The 23,125-nt window shown below is 33.2% G+C and overlaps 1 protein-coding gene across 1 annotated transcript; it reads left to right on the forward strand.

Moving 5' to 3' along the window:
• Nucleotides 1-263: 263 nt before the first annotated feature.
• Nucleotides 264-23,005, forward strand: LOC130892394 (homeobox protein MSH-D-like). Its single transcript, XM_057797806.1, has 4 exons — nucleotides 264-574; nucleotides 21,233-21,402; nucleotides 21,460-21,596; nucleotides 22,710-23,005. The coding sequence occupies exons 1-4, from the start codon at nucleotides 289-291 to the stop codon at nucleotides 22,933-22,935; spliced, it is 819 nt and encodes a 272-aa protein (XP_057653789.1). The 5' UTR covers nucleotides 264-288; the 3' UTR covers nucleotides 22,936-23,005.
• Nucleotides 23,006-23,125: the final 120 nt, after the last annotated feature.

The raw sequence follows: 23,125 nt of genomic DNA on the forward strand, positions 1-23,125 counted from the left end.
AATTAACAGTCATAATCACACATCTGCAAACAACTAAATCGAAACAGCGTTGCCGTCAACGATCCACTTATTAAAATAAACTAATTCAAAATATGTTTAAATTTAACATTTGCTTATAGTCACATTCATCTTAATTATCCGGACTACCCGACAAATCATCTCGGGCTCCGCCCTTTCTCTCCCATTGGCCAACATCTCACTTACAGTTAAACCGACTTAATTTTCGGGAGCTGAATTCGTTTCAGATCTAAATCTAACTCTAATGATATTCCCGTGTTATTTAAAAAAATGGACGACGTTTTAATTGTCGGTGATAACATTGAGAGCGAAGAGAGAAAAAACGGACAGAATTCGGTTAAATTTTCGATAGATTCTTTATTATCAACGACGAAAAATTTTGGAAAAGAAAATGTTATCAGTGAGTGTTGTGCTGAAATAGAAATAGATAAAAGTACTTACAGTGATGCTGATATACGTAATGGTAGTACTTCTGGTAACGGTGTGTTTGAAACCAGAAGAAAAGAAAATGTTTCAACTACAACCAGTGAGTTATATCAAAGAAATTTTAATGAAGGTAAGATTGCATTTTTCAATTAATAATGTCTAGAAATAAATATATTCCCATTCCCAACGTTTGAAAAACCATGCCGATAGAGATTCATACTATAGATTTGAATTCATTGTCGACGCTAGATACTTCTGTGCCTACGACACTTTTCATTGTTCACTAGTAGTCCATTGAAATGTTATAATTTGAGGGCCAAAACCTCAAATTTGTAGGTCTCTCGGCCGCCAACTTGGAAAAAGGGGTGAAAATACGTTTTTCGCCATATCTCGGAAACTATAAATCTTACAGAAAATTTGCACAGACATATTTTGTAGCAAATCACTTTGCCTACAAATATGTTTTTGTGACTTTTTGTCATAAACCCAATATTTAAAAAGCTATTAGCGAAAAAGTGTAAAATTTTATCAAAAATTCAATTTTTTGCGTAATTTTTTCTATTTTTATTTTATCAAAAAATTTTGAAAACATTTTTCACGAAGATTTTCCTCTATAATTTTTTTAAATTTCATTCATTTAAAACGCTGTGACAGTGCTCCAAAATTGACTGGGTTCGTTAATGTTCATGACAAACCGGACAAAACATGTTTACCTCATTTTAAGTTTTTTTTTATTGTAAACCTATTTTCGAAAATGTTTTTTCAATCTCTAAAATTTCACTTATTTATTACTGACTTTTCTCCTTACTACAGAACTTAAAAAATTGTTGTTTTTATGTTGACCAGGCTGAATCAGATGCAGATACAGTATGAAAAAGTCAAATATTTTCTTTCAAATACGTTAAAAAAGGGACAGTTATATAGCACTTCAGCATTATTTATTTATTTATGGAGATTTCATAACAGTAAATTTACTCCAGGCTTTTACAAGATGTGACACAATACCAGCTGCCTATAATATGGGCAAAATATAATTCATAAAAATTCTCGGAAAACATCCTGAGTTAGCTGGTGGTACAGCTCTATTCCTGAATAAGAAAGTAGATCAACCTTTGCACAGTTTCTTTGACGAACGTTTTCACAGTTTCCGATTGTATCACCAGGTTCAATCATGGCTTGGAAAATACTATAATCCTGAAGACAAGGGCTGGGAAAAGCCTGAAAACATTTGGATGCAAATCCAAACTTCTAAGCCTCCAGCACCCCCTGATCTTATGAAATTCATTTTCTATAGGTGTAAAGGAAATTGTGGAAGCATGACCGGTTGCAGGAAAGCAGGCCTCAAATGTTCCGCAGTATGCTTCTATGGTTCTGGAGGAACCAACATTATGGAAATTGCCAACGATGACTCCAACTTTAACTCCTGTTAGTTTAGATTAGATTCTGAGCCACAGCCTGGATCATCAAAGGAGAGTAGAATAGAATAGCTAGCTAATAACTAATTGATAATATAATTATGTCGAAGATTACCTCATTAGCTTCAGTTCACTGTGGAATAGGCCTACTGGGGATACCAGGTAAAAAAAACTCACCTACAGACTCTGCCTCATAGGTAGTGTGGAAAAGAGTCAGAAATAAATAAGTGAAATTGTAGGGATTGGAAGAAAATTTCCGAAAATAGGTAAGGAAAACATATTGTTTTGATCCGGGGTGTCATGAACATTGAAGAGCCTGGTCAATTTTGGAGCGCTGTAATAGCGTTTTAAATGAATGAAATTCACAAAAATTTAAGAGGAAAATCTTCATGAAGAGTTTCCTTACAAAATTGGTTTGACATAATTTTTTGGTAAAATCAATAGAAAAAAAGTTATTAAAAAAGGAAAGTTTTTCAATTTTTCTGTCATAACTTTTTAAATTTTGGATTTATGACAAAAAGTCACATAGACATAAGTGTAGGCAAAGTGAGTTGCTACAAAATATGTCTTCACAATTTTTTTTAAGATTAATAGATTCCGCGATATCGCGAAAAGCGTGTTTTCACCCCTTTTTCGAAGATGACAGCCGGGTGACAACCACAAACTTGAGGTTAAGCTTGTATTGCCCCTCCCTACATGTTCCATAATTAAAATTGCGTCTTCTAAAAACTCAGCCCATGTAACATTTCAATGGACTATAGGAATATGTATGGACACTGTGAAATTTTTTCAAAAATTCACTGTATACCAATGCCGCTAATGATATTCATCCTGAACACACTATTTACACTAATACTCACAATTACATTGTCTGACGCGCGTTTTGATAATCATGTTAACGTCTTCAGAGATTGAAGGTAATTGATTTACCTTCATATTATGAATCGATCAACTGATTTAGAAAAAAATATGCTAAAGAAGACAAGCAAAATTAAACGCGATCTATAGTCGCATTTCAACATCAGGACAAAAATTCAATCTTTAAATCTGATCCTATCACAAGATCGATCAGCACATGGATATTACCGGATATATTTCATTCCCATTATATGTATATAATGAAACTTAAATGAATACTTCTGAAGAAAAAATAAGAATATCCGAAAAAAATGAAACATCACCTACTGAAAAGAATTTCAAACTTGAAAGTAGTTTTAAGGTAATGAGCGTTAAATCACAAAATACTCGTCATTCTTACAACAATAAAGAATTTATTGGATTCAATAAACGAATGAACACAGATGCGAGAAATTTCTTCAAGACACCGTGAGTTGAACATTCAAAACATTGGAACGACTGGCATCATGGTTTGTTTGCTCAATCTTCTGAAATGTATCGATAATGTGCTAGATAAAATTTCATTGAACATCAATATTGATGGATTACCTTTGTATAAAAGCTTAAAACAAAAGTTTTGGCTCATCTTGTGCAATATTTTTGAACTGTCATTAGTCAAACCGTTGATGATTGGTATATTTCAAGGATATTTTAAGGAAACCTTTTGATCCTTTTGTTGAAGAAGCACAAAAGATGATTAGTTGGCAGTTGGTTTGAAACTAATAAAAAATTAGACTTAAATATATGTAGCAGTTAGAATGAGGAGATTCATATCTAGAGTAGAAAAAATGAAGCCGCCGAGAAAAAGGATCAGAAGCTACACGGATTGGCAAAGTAATCTTATGATTTGGGATGGATTAAATACTTGATTTAGTGTTGATAATCAACACCAGATCATTATAGAAAACTGCCTCACCGCAAAAGTGCGAAATTGGTCGATTGTGTTAAGGGCCTTATTATATTAGCGGATTGCGATCACGCTAATTCCTTATATTCGGAGGTAATTAGGGAAACTAAAGTTAAAATTTTCACATATTTATCGATGAAACCACCGTTAAACTGCTCAATTATTGATAGGTGTTGTTAAGGAAAATATTGTTACAAAATCTTTCGTCATTGCTTCTAAAGAGAGAATAATTTTTTGAAAAGAGCTTGAAACAATAATGAATGAAAAATACTAATATTATTGTGCAACCCACGCTTGTTGTAGCTTGAAACAATTTTTTGAAATTCTCGCACAGAAAAAGTTTAAATGATTATTGCAAGAATTTGAATTGGTCCTTTTAATTTGTGTCCACTCATGTATCAAATACGCAAATTGAATTTTCAAAATAGGTTTTGTATTAAGAGTGGTTATGTACCTTGAAACAACCCTCTTGGACATTGAAACGGACAGTAAACAGTAAAAAAAATAAGAGAATAGCAGATACAATAGACGAGTTTATTAAGACTTTAAGAACAAATTGTAAAAACTTGAAAGCAACAAAAAGATTTTTTCTTTTATAAAAATTCTGCACTCAAATAATGAAAATCTGTACTTCTTCTGGCGAAGTAAATTTTTCTTCATTTAGATTTTGAGGTTTTAATAATGGGGTTTTTAGACCTGATAGCCCACCTCTTGATTATGGTATAAAGATTGGTCTATGGTACGTTATTTTACAATTCGCGATCCGTTTTATAGGAACCCATAAAATCTTGATCTGAAAATATTTCGTTCTAAAACCACGTTAAACGTTTTTCTTCTATTACTAAACAGCCAGGACTCTACACCTTGGCTGTAAAATGTTTTAAGAGTGCCATATATAGTTAAATCAACTGGCTGGAGCCTGTTTGAAATGTGAGGTTGAAAAATGATCATGATGATTCCAGCATCCGAAGCTTTTTCGACTGCTTCAATGGACAAATGTGAATCTTGATTGTCCAAGAATAATATAAAGCATTCGTCCATTTGACAAACTTATAGTCAAAGAATTTTAATAACAGCTGTTGTTGACTAGCCAGTTAGAGCTGTAGCTCTAATTGTTCCAGGAGGTACGCCAAATAGCATTCTGTCTTTAAAAAAACACTGGGGAATATCAGCATTGGCGGAATATAGTTTAGTAGCTTTATCTGCTACTATCAGAGTCACAAGGGCTCCCCTCTCTGCTTATGTTGCACTTCGTAGTTGCTCAATTCCTTTAGGTGAAACTATTTTTGACTACGATTGAACAGAACTCACACCCGTCTTATCTAAATTCTAAATTCGGTTTGGAGGAATTGTTCCAAATCGGTTGTGAACATCTTTTATGTTAAAATGTTAAAAAATGTACATTAACTCTATTAAAACTTGTCGATCTGCTAAGACTTGTTGCCTCGAGTTTTCAAATTGATAGATTGTTTTGATGCCTTTCAAGAAATCCGCGCATCTACTCCTCACCAACAATTTGTTCTGCATTCCATGTATCTGGATATTTCTTTTTATTGGCCACAGCAGTTTTATAAACTAATTGTCTTACGCCTTTCTTAGGCCATACTGCATTAAAGCAAATTTTTTAATATATTCTGCTTCAGCAAAATTTACTGCATCTTTATAATTTCCTCATTTATCTTCAATTTTTTTTTACTTTCTAAAGAGTGTGGTGAGGCTAGCTTCAAACACTTTGGAATCCTCCCTAAAGCTCATTTTTTTGCTGGTTCTTCATTACATACAGCCTCTAAGGCCTCTTTTAAGGCACCAGGATTTACCGGATCTCTCTTCTTCCCAGTCTGGCTTCGTAGCATGACGATCTCTGCAAAAAAAATCTAACCTCCTGTACCATGGAACGCGTTCCAAGGTACAAGAGGATCCACTTTTTCACTCAATCAATTTTATAGCTTAGATGTTATATTCAAAACAAATAACAACAATGCGTAAATACTTACCAATAGCCGCAAGATGTAACTAAAAACATTACTTATCCACGATCGTTTGCCGTTAGCAAAAAATCTCACAGAAATATTTACTTAAATGACTCGAAAACAATTTTTTCGTATTACAGCCACAAAGCACAGCCGATTTACTGCAGACTAAAATACATCTATGAAGAGTAAATAGACTTGCCAATTGAGTTCATTTATAGATTGATAGATGAAGACACTGGTTTCAAATTTAAATCGTTTCAAGGTACACTATGTTCAGTGTACAACAGTCTCCCCCATTTATTTTTTTATAACTAACCACAATCTGCTTTGTGTAATAAATCCATATTTAGGTTTAGTTTAGTACCGATGTGAAAAAAAATGAAAATGTCTGTTTATTTTAAAGTGAATCAATAAATTTATTTTAGTACATATTTCGTCAAATGAATTACATATTTACGAGCATATTTTGGATTTTCTATTTGCATATTTGGATTTTCTTAGAAAAAACTGATTAGAAAATCGGAAGGCATTTATATTTGCTTCTACCTGGATTGTTGTTTTTAAAAAATAAGTTCTTGTTCGCTGCAATGTTCGCAACGGAGTTCGGTTCGCGGCTTTGTTGCAAGTGAGATCGTGCTTTTAAATAGGATGAATGTATAAAAAAATAAAACACATCGGGCTGCAACAAAAATAAATAAGAGACAAATTTGAAAGTTCTATGTATGTCTTCGGGATTCCTTTGTAGGCCATATATCAACGCCTAATTGGCAGGAAACTGTAAGGAAGACAAAGCGACACTAAACGCTGTCTAATTACCGAGTATTCAACTCTTCCTTTCCGCGCCAGTCCTATTTAAAACCTATTTGCAATTGTTTGGTATTTTTTGGCTACTGCTGTACTTGACGATTGAGATATTTTGTTCGAATTTTCGGGAACTCAAATCTGTTGACGCCTCGTTAATGCGCGCTCATTATAAGACGTCGAAAATCGTTATTAATTTTTCAAATTATTTGTATCGACTAAGAATTCGAATCCAGAAAATAGAACTATGACTTCATCATTTGGAAATTAATGGGAAAAAGCTATCTAATCAATGTCTTGGCATGGTTAGTTTCATAACAAATTACACCAAATAAAAATGACTGTTTTGAACATTATTTTCGCTAAGTATGTGAGTTGAATAAATTTCACATTATTGGAGAATTCGTTGATGCTTTTATATTATTAAATGAAATAATTCTTATCATATTACAAACAGAATTACAAAGAATAAATCTCCAATTCAAACTAAAATATCATGTAATAAATATGCAATTACTTGAAAGTGAATTGCACATTCCATATAAAAAGTATCATTGTGTTTCGTTATTAACGCTTGCCGAAGCATCTATCCAAAGTACTTCGAACGAATCTGTAACCTCAATGTTGATTGTACAAAGGTTCTATGCTGACGTATAAAATTAAAAAAAAAATGATTGTTGTTTACTAGAAACTAAATTTAATAAGATATCAACCCGAGAATATTTGAATTAACAGCAAAACCTGACAGCTTGTTTGACAGTCTCCAATGCAGGCTATTATAAGTTTATTGTGAAATAATTTTTTAGACGACGTCATCTAAAAGTTGTTCGTTCTGTATTCATTTACATATCGAAAGTTGCGTTTTGAGTGTTCCATGTAGTGAAAGTGGCGTTTCGTACTGCAAAACAGTTTCGGGACGCTCTGGAGTAGACAACTGTTACTTCCTTAAATGTGACTCCAGCCACTTCAATGTTGACAGTTGACAGTTTCACTTCGATGATTTTGCATAACCTTAAATTTTTAATTTTCTGAAATTATTTGTTTTATCTGAAGTTTTGTAACAATGAATGATGATGATAAAGAAAACATCAGCGATAAAGAGTTACTCCGAAGAAAGCAATGCGGCCGTTCTAAATCTGGATAAATCTCGTGCAAGCTCTAATTGAAGAGGTGTCACCAGAAAAAGGCGAAAAACACAACGGAAAACGTAGTGCTCGCTTATTTTTCAGAAAAATCTAAAATCTGGTCTACATTCTCTATGATTAAAAGTATTCTCGCAATAAAACAAGATTTTCACATCGACAAATATCCAAAACTCATCATTTTCCTGAAGAAACAAAACAAAATATAAAAAACTTCAACTTCAGTGTTATTGAAAAAGTTTTGGATCTTTTGCGTCGTCTAAAAAATGTAAATGCCATGTAAATTATATTCACGAAATATTTTTCTAGTTAACACAAATAACTAACTTACTAAAAGTATGTAGGCATGAACTCAACAATTCTCGATCGCTATCTAAACATCAAAAATAATTATTCATATTTTTATCATTAATTATGCCAGAAATTAAAAAAAAAAAATCAATCTCTCGGCGCAATAGAATGTACAATATTTTTGATTAGTCCGTCTTTAGTCAGCTCAAACAAAAGCGATAACATAGTTGTCCGTGGGAAAAGCAGGGTTTCCAAATCTAAGTCACATAAGGCAATGTGTGACCGTGTGCTTTATTGATCGTCATAGCGAATGCCAATTTAATTGGATTGAGTGCGTTTAAATTCAATTGGTACGCCTTGAACCTTCCATTCAAAATGTTGGGCTTCAATAACGTTTTTCATTAATCCTTTAATGACTAATCGTGTGCCATTACACAGCCGTGGTGGATTTAAGTTAAGAAGCAGAATGATCGGAGATCCAACCTTCAATTGTAAATGGTGTGGCTCATGCCTGGCAAATCCAATGAATTTCAAAGTCAATTGGATAATGCACACTTTCGTTGGTATCGCAAACTGCATCGTTGGATTTGTATGACACCAAGTCCCCAGGCAATCTTTAAATTTGACCTATTGACATCAACATTTTTTGCTGCCAAAATCGCTCTTTCTGCCAGCCACTTATGATTTTCATATTGTGTGTGTACATAGGAAAATATATTGTCGATGAGAGTATTTTGTGAGTCGATGATTGTGCAGAAGTCCGTCTGTAATTTTATGCATCCAGTATTTTCATAAACACAACATTCCATCGCCAATATCTAATAGTTGTTTAGAGAAAGTTTCGACGGATGGTTGCGGGAACTCACAACACGTGTTTATTTACATGATATCACTTGAGTAACTGAGAGGTAAAACTGTCAGTTATTAATAAATTGTGAATAAATAATTATTGCACTGAAAAATTCGTTCATTACCGACTCATGTCTATCACGAAGGAAACAATATGAATTATAAATCTGCCAAAGTTTTGACAACTGAAAAAAAAAACTATAAAAAACGTCTATTGTTAGAAACAACGTATATTGCCCAAAAAAAACTGATTTAAATAACCTAAGTGTAATTTATTTATATCTTTTAGATTTTGAAAAAACAAAATTCTATAAAAATCAACGCCGTTACCAATCAACAAAAATTTATTGTCATTGTTAATTAATACGTATAACAGTCACTGCTACGATTGATTCACAAATAAAATTGAAAAAAGAATGGCCGAAAACTGTATAGTGAGTAAGACAGGAGACCGGCTTCGTTCTCAACCCTACTCAGTGATATTTTCTAAATGAGTGACAACGGTATACATCTGGCGAGGACAACTGATAGACTGATAATTGATCGGTTATCGACCGGATAAGGCGTAATATCAAATTGGATTGAGAAAAAAATCATAATTAAAGGAAAAAAATAAAAAAATCGCAATAGAAAAATAGGGGTTAATCGTAGAGGGGTGAAAAATTCAGGGTAATGTATTTTTTATTCTAAGTCATGACAAAACATAAAAATCTTTCCAAAAAAAAATTAAAGTTTATAATTAACAAATAAAAAATAGGACTACCCTTAACATTTAGGGGGAAGAAAAATAGATATTGTTCGATTCTCAGACCTATCCGATATGCACACAAAATTTCATGAGAATTGGTAAAGCCGTTTCGGAGATGTTCAATTACAAACAACGCGATACGAGAATTTTATATATATATTAGAAGATATTGTGTAAAAGTATTAATTTTCACGAAGGAATTGAAGTGCATGTATTAATTAATTATTGTGAAAAAAGGTAATATCAAAATTCATTTATTCACCTTCAAAGTACTGTCTTTGACTAGTAGTGTACTTAACGTACGTAATTGATACTGATTAATTTTCGTTTTTTTTTGAGTTTCCACGGCAAGGGAAGATATACTGTCAATATTCCATACTATTAGTCTATATTTCCATTTTTATTATGTTAATACAACCAAAACTTCCCCGTTTTATGAAAAATTAGTCCTGCGAGTGAAACTTTGAGGTTATGAAACAGAAAAAATTGTTGGGATCCAGATCTGGTGGATCGTCAACCAATTTGAAGTACAATGTATGTAACGGTTTTGAGCTGTTCGAACTTCGTTGTTCTTGACGTTCCGCCAACATGAGAGGCTGGCATCTTCAGAAGTTGCGATCACTGCAAGAAAATTTCTTGATCTTGATGTGGGACAGGTTCATTTGGTTCTGGGTTCCTTGTGGTTTGGATAAGGACATTATTCATGTGGGAGGAAGAGATTTATTAGATTGGGCCCTAATATAGGAAAGATATCTAGACGTTGTGTAAGCCCGTATTTATGGGTTAATCGGATAGGCGGGACCAACAGATCAGTCCAGACGATTGTTGACGAGTGTCTTTCTTCGGTCGTGTCGATCGTTGTTGATTGTTTTTTACTCTTGGAATCCATGTTTGACGTACCTCCATGGCTTTCTCTGTCCTGTTGAAATTTAATAACAATTGTATGTTTTTTTAAGTGTAGATTCTGTGGTGACCACACTATGTGCACCCCTACTGTCACAATTAAAAATATCAGATACAGGTATAACATTTTTTCGTTCCTAGACTGAGCGACAGTTGATTTTGTGAATTACAAGTTGCTTTTTTTTTGATAGCTCAAATTAACTTTTCTTTCATAACCTTCTCAATTTCCTAGAGCATGCATTCAATCTAATCCTCTCCAATATACCTGATAGCACGTTTCAGGAAAAAACAAACATACTATCCTCTAGAGGATAGGTACACGCGGTGGATATTAATCTAACTTTGTAAACTGTGTCCTGTATCTTTGCCATCCTTTACCAATCCACTACAGCGGATTTTTCGGTGTGTGTATACAGTTTCACATGTGCAGGGTATGCAGTAGATTGCTGAGACAGGAAATGGCCAGTAGATTGCTGAAACAGGAAATGGTCAATTTTATCTGTCACTCTGGGAAGATGTGGTAGTATTGCTATGGCTGCTGATTGACCCTGATCGTTTGTTTTCATTATTTTCTATATGCATTGATTTTTTTTCTCGTATCCTGAATATCCATTGCCAACATTTTTATATTCGAATTATGCATCGAATACCTCTGATTCATAGATTCTTCTTCTGTTAAAGTTCTGATGACACCATATTTTTAACATGGGTTATGGTTTGAGTTTAGATCTTGCTAAGGGTCGGTGTGAATCGTTTTAGTATTTACAATGTAACCAAGTTACCTTCGTTTGCGTAGAACATCGAGGAATACCAGCTTATTGTTGTCTTCGACCTGCATTATGAACTGCATATTTTATAGTATATATTATTTACTTGTGTGAGAAGTTTTCTTGAACCTCTTAATGGAGAAATTTGCCACTACTGGACTTGGAGGTCTTCCCATTACAACTTCTTCGTTCTGTTTGTAAATTGCTCTTCTATGTTGTATATATTCATCAAGTAATGCTTGAATTACCTTGAAATGTCCTCCTGAAATATCTGAAATAAAGTCAGGGACAGAAAATAACCCGATGAGTTACATCTGAAGAATAGGGTGCATGAGGTAGTAATTCTAGATATAAATCATCAATTTTGGTCATTACAATAATGGATGTGTGCATTGTCTTGATGAAACAACGCTTTCTTCATAGCCAAACGTTGCAATAAGTTTGCATAATACTCGCCTGTAAATTTTTTTCCTTTTTCAAGGTATTCAATGAAAATTATACCACGAGCATCCCAAAAAACTGAGGCCTTGACCTTGCCTGCAGATGGAACGGTATTTGGGTGATTCCGTTCTAACTGTGATTTTTTGTATTCAAAATTTCAAGATTTTAAAATTTAACTTTTCTAACTTTTTTATGCATATTATTCATCTATTTTACTGTAAAAATAAAACTCTAAGAGGAATTTACTACAACTTCAAAGTATCACGAGCAAGACACAAATGTCGGATTTTGAGTTCCACGGTACTGACTCATTTATCCACGGTACTGACATGGTAACTTAAGATATTGAACAACAAGTGCATCAATTTTCCTCAGTTTGATCATAAACATTAGAATTTATAAGGTAATTAGTTTAAATCATTTGTTACGACAAAAAAAATTGATAATTTATCGGTAAATTCTAGGAATGGACATGACACGGTACTGACATGGTAACTTAAGATATTAAACAACAAGTGCATCAATTTTCCTCAGTTTGATCATAAACATTAGAATTTATAAGGTAATTAGTTTAAATCATTTGTTACGACAAAAAAAATTAATAATTTATCGGTAAATTCTAGGAATGGACATGACACGGTACTGACATTCAAGTGATGTAGTATAAGTTTTCTTTAAGTGGCAAGTTATATTGTATAAAAATAATGTTTAAATATCTTAAGAATTATTCAATTAACACAAAATTTTTATTAATTGATTATTAATTAATGACTAGTCCAAAAAAACAATACAGGACATTGAATATCACAGTTATAATGGAATCACCCATTTACCTTCTTTGAAGCCGGTTCTCCCTTTTCAATCCATTGTTTTAATTGTTCTTTAGTTTCGTGTGTGAAGTGATGGACCCATGTTACATCTTTGGTAATGAAACGGCGTACAAAATCGGCTTTATTTCTGGGAAACATTGCCAAACACTCCATGGAAACATCTTGGCGATGTTGTTTTTGTTCCATTGTGAACAAACGTGGCACCCGTCTTGCGCACAATTTTCTCATATGCAACTTTTCAGTTAATATGCGATATACCGCACTTTTTGAAACGCCTACTATGTCTGCTAGCTCACGCACTTTCAGTCGACGATTATCCAGAACTGCTTTGTGGATTTTTTTCCACTTTTCTGGAGTCGTCACCTCATTTGGTCGATCACTACGACGCTGGTCTTCGCAGGTCGTACGGTCTGGTGAAAACTCTACTACCCAAAATTTTACTGTTGGTAACGAAGGAGCAGTCTCACCCAGAGTAGATTTCAGTTCAACTTTTATCTCAGTTGGGCTGACGCCTTTTAAATAAAAGTATTGTATTATATAACCATGACCAATTTTTTCCATGTTTACAAATTCACTGAAACAACGTGGCGTCTTCAAATTTGAAACATATGCTGTGTAGATTGTGTAGTTTCTAATACAGTGGTATTTTTCAAGCAAAGAACATCCTCGTAAGTCAAGGCCAGAGCATCAGTAAATGTGAATGCATATCTAAATGTGCAACTTTGTCGTAAAAATAATTTTGTTCAATTCAAGTTGTTACCAATCTGTTGATTACAGTAATAAGTAATTCTATGACGTGGAATTTTGCCATTTTATTGCCTGTAAACTTCATGCGACTGTTTTTATTTAGTTGATTTGACCTTTTACATTTTATCAGTGGAATAACATTTTAGTTGAATCTTCATTTCTTTGTTTATAAGTATCAGAAATTAAATTAAATAATCAACTACAACTGATTTAGATATTTTATTCAAACAAGAACCTGTTTTATGGAATTAAGCGTATGCTTGTTCGATAGTCTGCAGATTATCTGGTTGAATCTAGTAGGAATTGAATCAATTTTTTACAGAATACTGACTCAGCCAGATAATCTGCATTATATCTTATTAGTTTGTATACTGAATGATTTATACAAATTAAGGATTTCATAAATAATAATAATCAAACAAAGTATTCGTGTAGTATTGGTCATTAAAAGATCATAATATCCGCCTCAATATACTACTCGTAAAAGTTTGTTGAACAACTAAAATTCTTTCCATTTATTCAGCGATCATTTGTCTGATGCAAATAACAATGAATACATTCCTGTTTTCACAAGAAACTTTTTACGTGTTGTACAATAAAATATATCGAAGCTTGTCAACATGTTCGACTTTTCTTCTTATAGTTGCCCGCTACAGACCATTAAAAGTTTATTTTTAAACATTTTCCGCTACCGAAAAAATCCAAAAATGTTACTGGTGATACTGTGTGTAACTGAAACTGTTGTCGCCGACAGTACATCCCGTCGACTAATTGCTGCTACAAGACACTTCTGTCTAAACAGAGATTAATATATTGAAGCGTTCATTAATTTTGACTCGTTACGAGTTACGAATGCGTGTTGAAATACAATGCTTAGAAATTAAGATAACTTCTAACATGATAGACGACTCACACTAATTCATTTATCATTTTAAATAATCCCAATTATATAAAATATTCTTATTTTGGTATATATTGAGTTATGATAAAGTCCATAAAACGTACAACGTCTATTGTTAAACAAAGTCTAAGAGCACATCAAACAGTTTATTTTATTCCATGTCTCTTGACATAAGTAAAAAAATAATAATAAAGTTATAATATCATCAATATTTTTTGATTTGTATTTTTGTACGAGTCATTTCATCTCTGATCTTCTTTCCATTTATTCTTCTAATTAACGTAGACCCAACTTTTTGAATGTTCCCCCAAAAAAACAAGAGGGATAAAAACAGGTCACCTAGGTGGCCAGTCCATTCATCCACGTCTTAAAATCCAGCTTCTTGAAACTGGTTATATAGAAACCTTTGAAATATTAAGATCATAATGTGGTGGTGCACTATCTTGTTGAAACCAAATAATGGATTCAAAGTTTTCCCCATTACGAGGTCTAGCTATTAAATAATGAGACTGTGCGCCTAGAGGACGCCCTAGACGAATGGGGTAAAAAACAAGTAGTGCGTTGGGTATCTACATATCGTGTTTATGCACGTACTAAAACACGTTTCCGTCAGTAAACCATGTGTGACGAAACGCAGGAGCAACGTATCAATCTCAAATTTTTCATTAAATTGAAAAAAACTCCGACTGGGTGCTATAAATTGTTGCAAAATTCTCTATCTCGTGCGCGTGTTATTGAGTGATATAAGTGTTTTAGTGAGGGCCAAGAGAGTACTGAAGATGAGCAGCGCCCAGGTCACCCTGTGACTGTCTTAACTCCGGAAACAGTGACCAAAATCAACCTAATTGTGCGTGCAGATCGTGGAATGAGCATCCGGATGATTGCCGACGCTGTAAGCGCCGATAAAGAAACGGTTACAAAAATTTTACACAAGGAATTACACATGACAAAAGTCTGTGCGAAGTTGGTGCCAAAAAATCTGAGTCGTAGTTAGAAAAAGATCTGCTTTGAAAGGGGCCCTACTTGAGACGATGGAAGCTATAAGGAAAAAAGCGGCAGAGCTCCTAAAGGCACTGACCAAAGAAGACTTCCAGCACTGCTTCGATCAATGGGAAAAAACGTATGGAAAGGTGTGTGGGGAGGAGTATATTGAAGATGAGCATTCGAATGTAGAATAATTTTTATAATAAAATCCTTTTTCTCTAGTCTCGTTATTTAATAGTCAGTATTTGGATCTGGAAATTCCGCAAGTACTACCATAAGAAGAAGTTCCTAATATCACTCAGCTGTTAAATTCCCACGAAAGAGATAAGACTGCTTTAGCAGTTTCCATGTGCACCTGGAACGTAAATTGGCTTGAATTCGTACTGGCGGGAATTCGCAAGCGGATGCTCCGGCTTTTCGCGTTGAAGGAGATTTACTCAGTTTTTTTGAATTCCTCTTAGTTTTCGAGTTATTCACGTTTCAAACTTACAAGTTCCAAAATTTCGAAAACCCGTGCCCGTAATTTTGTTAAGAGTTGTTAGGCGTTGCTAGAAACTTCCAATTTAATTTCGGACTTAATCCTATTTTACCTGTACTAATACATCCGCATTGATAACTCGACATCTGGAATGATTTCAAAATACATCTCTTTGCGATACGTTCTGAAAATTATTCTTAGTCTAACTAGTGACTTTCCATGTTCGGGTTGTTTGGATTTTTCATCGCAATGCATCATCTTGCGGCAGGACAAAGAGCGTCTACTCAACATTTCTTTTAATATCATTTCCCTTCAATTTCACCTATTTTTCTTGCTGTCACGTCTGCTTTAAAATTTTATTTCCAATACAATAGACGAATTTCATATTTATCGCATATCGCACATCGCACAATCGATATTAATTATGAAACAGCCTCTGTATATAAAAAGAAACGTCTATCCACATATCGATTTATTAGCTTGTCCATCATACGCTAGTGATTTGACACGAAGAAACTTTTAAACGCTATAAAGAATAATATGTTATCTCCTTAATAAACTTTTTTTGAAAAATTATAATCATCCAATTAGATTTAGAGAAGAATTTGCAGTCCGGTTCTGTAGTTCTAACTATAAAGACCTCACTTGTCTTGGTTTATTAACTATATCCGGTGTCGGAGCTCCAATTAGGCCCGTGAAATATTGGTGAGGTGAATCTTGTTAATTGTTTATCATTACCATTCATTTTAGTTTGGAAGCTTTTTGAAATGTGACCTGTTTTTTTGGGAATGCCATCACTCTTATTCAGACAAATATTAGGAATAAAATATGATATTACTTTTTAACTATTTTTTCACATATTTTTTTAATAATTTCAACTTTATCACATTGAACTTTAGTATACTTTACATTGAAAATTAGTTTAACCGTTGTAGATTTTTGAACAATAAATATTTTTTTGTACATTGTGAATGTACCTCGTACATTAAACAACCGCACTTATTCTTTAACCACTTTTTGATACTTTACAACCATTTTTCCATAATGTTCTCTCACATTCAACGTTAGTATCCTTTACAATGAATTTTAACTTTACTCAATAGCGGATTATTCTGCTAATTAATAGAAAGTAATACGACTTACATGACCAACTTTCCTTTACATTTCTGTACCTAAAGGTTTACAATATACTTTTTTAACTTTGTCATCATCAAGATATATCATTTTAATCAGTGTTAAAGATCCTTTGTACCAAGATTCTAAAAAGTGTACCCCTGGATGAAATGGACGACTTCGCTCTCTACCTAGATATTAAAATTAATTATTTGGGTGCATTCTTCATACAAAAAGATTAGGTATGTCACCAACTTACCAACTGGACTTTTCTATACTTCTGTATTAGTAAGGGTTGTCTATAAACTTCCCACCTAACCAAGGAACAAGACACTTCTTTCCATAATTGTCTATAGTCTTTTTCAGTGATGTTGTGAAATTTTCAGACCTCATCAATAATAGTTATCGGTCTTTATCTTTAAAATATACTTCTACTTATGCGATAACATCCTCGTCTGAAAAAAATCTCTCTCCCACCATTGAAACTTTAAGGTTGGAAAACAGGAAAAAGTTCACTGAGAGCGAGATCTGGTGAATACGGTCGGTGATCATCTAATTCAAAGTGCAATTAATGAATTTTAGCCATCGTAATAACTGAAGTGTGAGAAAGTGCTTTGTCCTGATGAAAAATCATTTGCTACAATTTCACCTTATCAATCAGGAAAGCATAATACTGTCTTGTTACTGTTTTATCTTTTTAAAGATATCCATGCCAAGACTATCTCAAAAAACATGCGCCATTAGTTTTTCGGCGGATGAAACAGTCTTTGGATTTTACGAAACAGATTCGCTTTTGCAATCTACTGTCTTGACTGTTTTTTCGTGGATCTTGGTATCATCCACAGTTTGTTATATTCATCCTAAAAAATCCAACTAGTTGCACTGTTGGTATAAAGCGCGCAAACCCGCGGGTTGCTCCACATGGACAATTATTCAGTGAGTATACGGCAAATGGGGTCTTTTGAAAACCCAATAGCTTTTTTTATCTCTCTAATATTAATCCGACGGTCGTCCAGAACCATAAGGTGATCTTTTTTGATAATAAGGCTGGCTTGGTCATCCCGAACTCTTATCGTCAATCAAACTAATTAGGTTAGGTTAGGTTAGGTTTTAATTCAACTGCACGGTCGTAAATAATGATGCAGAATTTCGGTACACCATATTTAATTCCCTTTTCATTTGCGTAGACATATTACCTTTTAAAAACAAATTTTTAATCACAGCTCGATACTCAATTCACAAATACTCACTATTGTTAACAGAAACTAAGCGCTCAAAATGGCTGACAACTTATAGTGCTGACAGTATCAGACTAAGGACGTAAACTTTTCAAACGACCTTCATAAATTATTGTTTTCATATTATATGCGTCGTACACTAGCTTCAGAAATCTTCAATCTTCGTGCTTTTTCCCGTTTTGTAAATGTTTTCAGCTTTTTTACTTGGTGAAAGATGGGCTTTTCTACCCATAACAAAAATAGTCCAATTTTATTTTTTTGAAGACAGTGCATACAAAATAAACTTTCAAACTGTCAAACAAAAAATCACAGTTCATAAAGCCACAGAAACACGTCCGTACATGACGCGACACAGGTTTGTACTTCTTATGTTCATGTAACACTTTGTCAACACAGTGTTGCTATATGTTAAAAATAAATACAAATAGGTAGTCCACAACAAATCTTTTAAACCAAAATCAATAATATTAGAGTTTAAATACACAATTACGAAATAAAAACTTATAAGAAACATAAAATTATTAAAAAATACAATGCGTCTAATAATTTAGCCAGGGACTGTAGATTAATACTTAAAACAATAAACATTTTGCATATTTATTGATGAAACCGATAATGAAATAAGATCAAAATCAGAGAGAATCAATTTATCAGATAAAATCTTGTTTATATAGTCCTGGAGTTTGTTATGTTCCAGACAGTATCGTTCCTGCTAAATTTCCTGAGAACTGGTGATTTTTTCTATAAGTTTCCTTCTGTTATCTTATTGAAATATGTGATCAATTCACTATTTTTAATTTAATTTTATAAAATTATTGTCTATTCTTTACTTTTATCTTATTTTCTGCTCCCTCAAGTGAGACTAGAACTACTGTACCTGAATATTTTTACGTATATTATTGTTAGCTGACTAATTTCATTTTTAGTTTGTTAGATTTTATGCTCAGTCCCCCTCTGATTTCGTATAATGCAGTGGCATCAAATTTGATACCAAACAGTTGTTTTTAATTTGCCGTGGCGAAATTTATGTGCATCATGCGCAGTGGGAAGTGCAGACAATTTCGAGAAAAGACTAATTTGCGCCGGCACGACGAAATTAGATTTTAAACGGCTAACGATCTAGAGAGCGTTGAATAATGACGCAAAAAATAAACGCCGCTCGCGGCTTTCGTATATATTTATAATCGTTTGTGTTGACAGTTAACCTTAAACCGTTCTTCGTTTAGGTTCTATTTCCTTTCAAATGATTAGAGGCGTATAAGTGACATTAATTTCTGTTATAAACGACGTTTAAGAATTCTTAAGCACTAAATTTAATCTAGTTGGACTCGGAATGGATTTATCGCTGTTGTTGTTATATTTACAGTGGTTTAATTGGTTTGAAATGTTTTCTGGATTGTGGCGAGTACTTTAAAGAAAACAGTTTCTTCAAAGCTACGGGAAATTGAAAAAAATACAGCTTTTTGTAACTTTAAACTTGCATATTTGTTCTAACTAAAATATATATATCGCCTAATTCACGAATTGGGTTAGTTGAGTTGATTCCCCAATCCTTTTGTTGACATTTTTTGTATCAAACGACATATTATCAAATCCTGTTAGATCCTTGTTAATTGAGTCTACTAACATTGATTTAAATGAGTTGGGATCATTTATGAAGTGATAAATAATTAAACTTATCTCTAGGGTTCAAAAATAGTATATTCTGGACAAATTAGAACTGTAACCAGTACAATTGTATTCATGACAAATCCATAAAATAGAACAAACCAGAATTCCTATTCTTCATTGAACTGACAAAAGCCTTTGATCGTATTAAATTGGAAGATGTTATTTACGTATTGCACAATAGAAACATACCTACCTCTCAAAATAATCCCGACCATCGAAAACAGACTCAGCAATCAGGTTCAGACTCGGATTAATGGTAAACAAACAAAACCCATACCAATCAATAACGGTATCAGACCAAGAGACTTGCTTATTCCCATGTTATTTGACATAATAATTGCTGAAATGCGGCTAGACAAAGGTTACAGAATGGATGACAGAGAAATCAAAATCCTGTGCTATGTCGATGACGCCATGATATGTGCCGAAAATGAAGATGATCTTCAAAGATTATTAAATATTTTTAATCTCTCAGGAAAACAGTAGAATATGACTATCTCGACACAAATTAAAAGTAGAAGTTCAAATAATACAATAGAGAATGAAATACAATTGGTTTGGAATTGACATGACCAGTTATGGAAACGTAGAAGACGTGGTAAGAGGACAAGTAGCTAGAACAAATAAGGTCGCGGAATGTCTTCAGTATGGCAGAACAAACACCTAAGAAAAGAAACAAACACACGAATTTACAAAGCGTCAACCAGACCTATACATTAGAAACAAGACCAGAAATATCAAAAACGAAACAACTCTTGTAGACCACAGAAATGAAAATTCTCAGGCAAATCTCGGGAAAAACATAATTAGACCGAGAAAGAAGCGAAAACATCAGATGATTATGTGACGTAAATCTCCAATTGGAACACAGAGTAGAGGTCAACCACGAAAGAGGTGGAGTGACAATCTAGAGCCAGGATGAGGAAAGATATCGAAGAAGGAACAGGCGTTACAACTATTTTGGAAGTAGTGAGAAATATGATATGATTATGTTTTTCCCAAGCGCAGAAATAAATCAAATGGGAGAAAAATATGTCATTTTATCAGGTGTTGTACACAGAAATATTAGATATAAGTCAGCCGCATAGTCGTCCGCTTGTGAATTTTTAATACCGTGACGGGTAGACAGCCGCACACCATTATTCTTTAGTCAGTATATGGTAAATACGTTCGTTTGATATGCCTATATATATATTGCATTATAAGGTTGGAAAAACTATGCATCGAAGGCTGTGTATAACATCTACCCAAGTTATCTACTCATATGGCCCTAAAAAACAGCTGTGTAATTGTTTTAGGACAACTCAAATCAAATAAAACATGTGGAATAAGCGCATTGAAGAAGTTTTCTATTTATTTGACATTACTGGACATAAAAACAATTTTTATTATTCGAGATATAGGGCAATCCACCATACAACCGCGATTTATCACCAATTGATTTCTTTTTACTTCATGAATCAAACATAAACTGCATTATCAACGTTTTTCAATACCAGTAGCTTTGTGTTGGGTTGAAAATATATATTTTGTACCTTAGTTGTAGTGAAATAAATGCTTCTAAAATTGGTTGAAAAGTATGGAAAATTATATTAAGGAAGCATATTTTACAAGTTTAGATGATAGATATTATTTTTTTCATTGTTATTTGTAATCTATCTTTTTATAACTGAGTAAGGACCTCAATTTCAGATCTTCATTATTCGGAAAGCAAATCGGATGACGATAGAAAGAAACGACCCAGAACAGCATTCACAGCTTCACAAATAAAATCTCTAGAAGCCGAATTCGAAAGAAATAAGTACCTCTCAGTGGCCAAACGATGTCAGTTATCAAAAACACTTAAATTAACGGAAACACAAGTAAGTAGAAATTTAGAAAACAAATTTAAAAATAATTATTGTTTATTTTCATGGTAGATAAAAATTTGGTTTCAAAATAGAAGAACGAAATGGAAAAGAAAATACACAAACGACATTGAAATTCTAGCTCAACAATATTACAATTCCATGGGAATTATGACACCTAGACCTATTTTCTTAGGGGATAGATTATGGTAAGTATTGTGATGTTCTTATTTATTTCAACAGTTTTCAACGATGGGATGAATTCATACACACGGCGTATTTTACTTTGTAATTTATTAATAAACTAACACTAAATACAATAAATTATTCACTAATTTATTTAAATAATAAATAAATAATAAACCGTTTGGTTTACTTTTTACAATCCCGATGTGTTCACTATGTCATCAAAGTATTTACTGACTCCTAGGTTTTGGGGACTTGTATATATATATATATATATATATATATATATATATATATATATATATATATATATATATATATATATATATGATTTCACTTTGCAAAATGTTCGATTTTCTGGAAATTTCTCATCTGCCTATATTAAATGAAAAAACCTTCTTCAAAAGTCACAAATATTTGAAAGCTTTAGACTCATGATTAAGAGCCTTTACAATATTAATATAGTTATGGGATCGATAATTGCTCCCGGTTTAACATTGTATTTTTCTACTTCGTGCTCAGTACCTGCATACCAATGTTTTTGTCGGTAGTGAGCGGCATCATTTCTACTATCCCACGGGCATAGATAACAGGAGTGTTTAGTATAATCACCTTGCATTCCTGTCAAAAAACACATTATCTTGAAATCACCAATAACTTCCCACTTGTATTCCATATATTAAATTGCAGTTAATGGCATTTTAATACTGTGGTAATTTTCTTTGAGATGTACGGAATGTGCTAATGGAATCGATAGCTTTCAGACTTTTAGTTGAACTGTCAATAAAAAGACGTCATTCAGATGTATGACATGGAATATCGATTTCTTCAAATAGACCTTTCACGTCATAACAAAAACAGAGGCCATCTTCCTTGCTAAAGAAACAAGAAAATTCTTTATGGCGTTTTCTTTGACGGAATATTCAAATATCAGATTTAATTAAATTCCACTGTTTTAACCACGATTCCAGTAACTCGGCTCTACTTTTTGGAAGATTTGAGTCTCTTATTAAATCATTGATATTTTTGGTTTAGATTCAAAAACGAATTCAGAATGTATAGATACAGATGAACTTTGCTTATATAATCAGAATATATCAAGTAAAAACCGTGCACAAAAAAAATTTTGTTGGCAGGTTTTTCAACTATCCTGGTCAACCGGGATTATCCAGTGCTCCTCCAGGCCTGCCTCCGAGTATACTACCACTTTCACCAGGAACGTCGATGGGACCTCAATTACCAAATTACTCACAAAGATCTTGTATAAGAAACTATATAGAGTATCCAACGCAAGAACAGTCACCTGAGATACCTCCAATGCTTCAACTCCAAAACTTTGGAAGACAATTTGAAAATTCATGAAGTTAACGTGGTGTTTTTTTTTATATTATCTTGTATAAAATTGTGAAATATATATTTTAGACTTTATCAAGTCTAGTTGTTTTATTATTGAACCTCTCACCATAAATTTACTCCCAGAAATTTGGTACCAATAAATTCACTTAATGAACATTCTTGTTTATTCAGTTTACCTTCTCTTGGTTGAACAGTT

The sequence above is a fragment of the Diorhabda carinulata genome, chromosome 4 (genome assembly GCF_026250575.1).
Source record: "Diorhabda carinulata isolate Delta chromosome 4, icDioCari1.1, whole genome shotgun sequence".
Lineage (NCBI taxonomy): Eukaryota > Metazoa > Arthropoda > Insecta > Coleoptera > Chrysomelidae > Diorhabda > Diorhabda carinulata.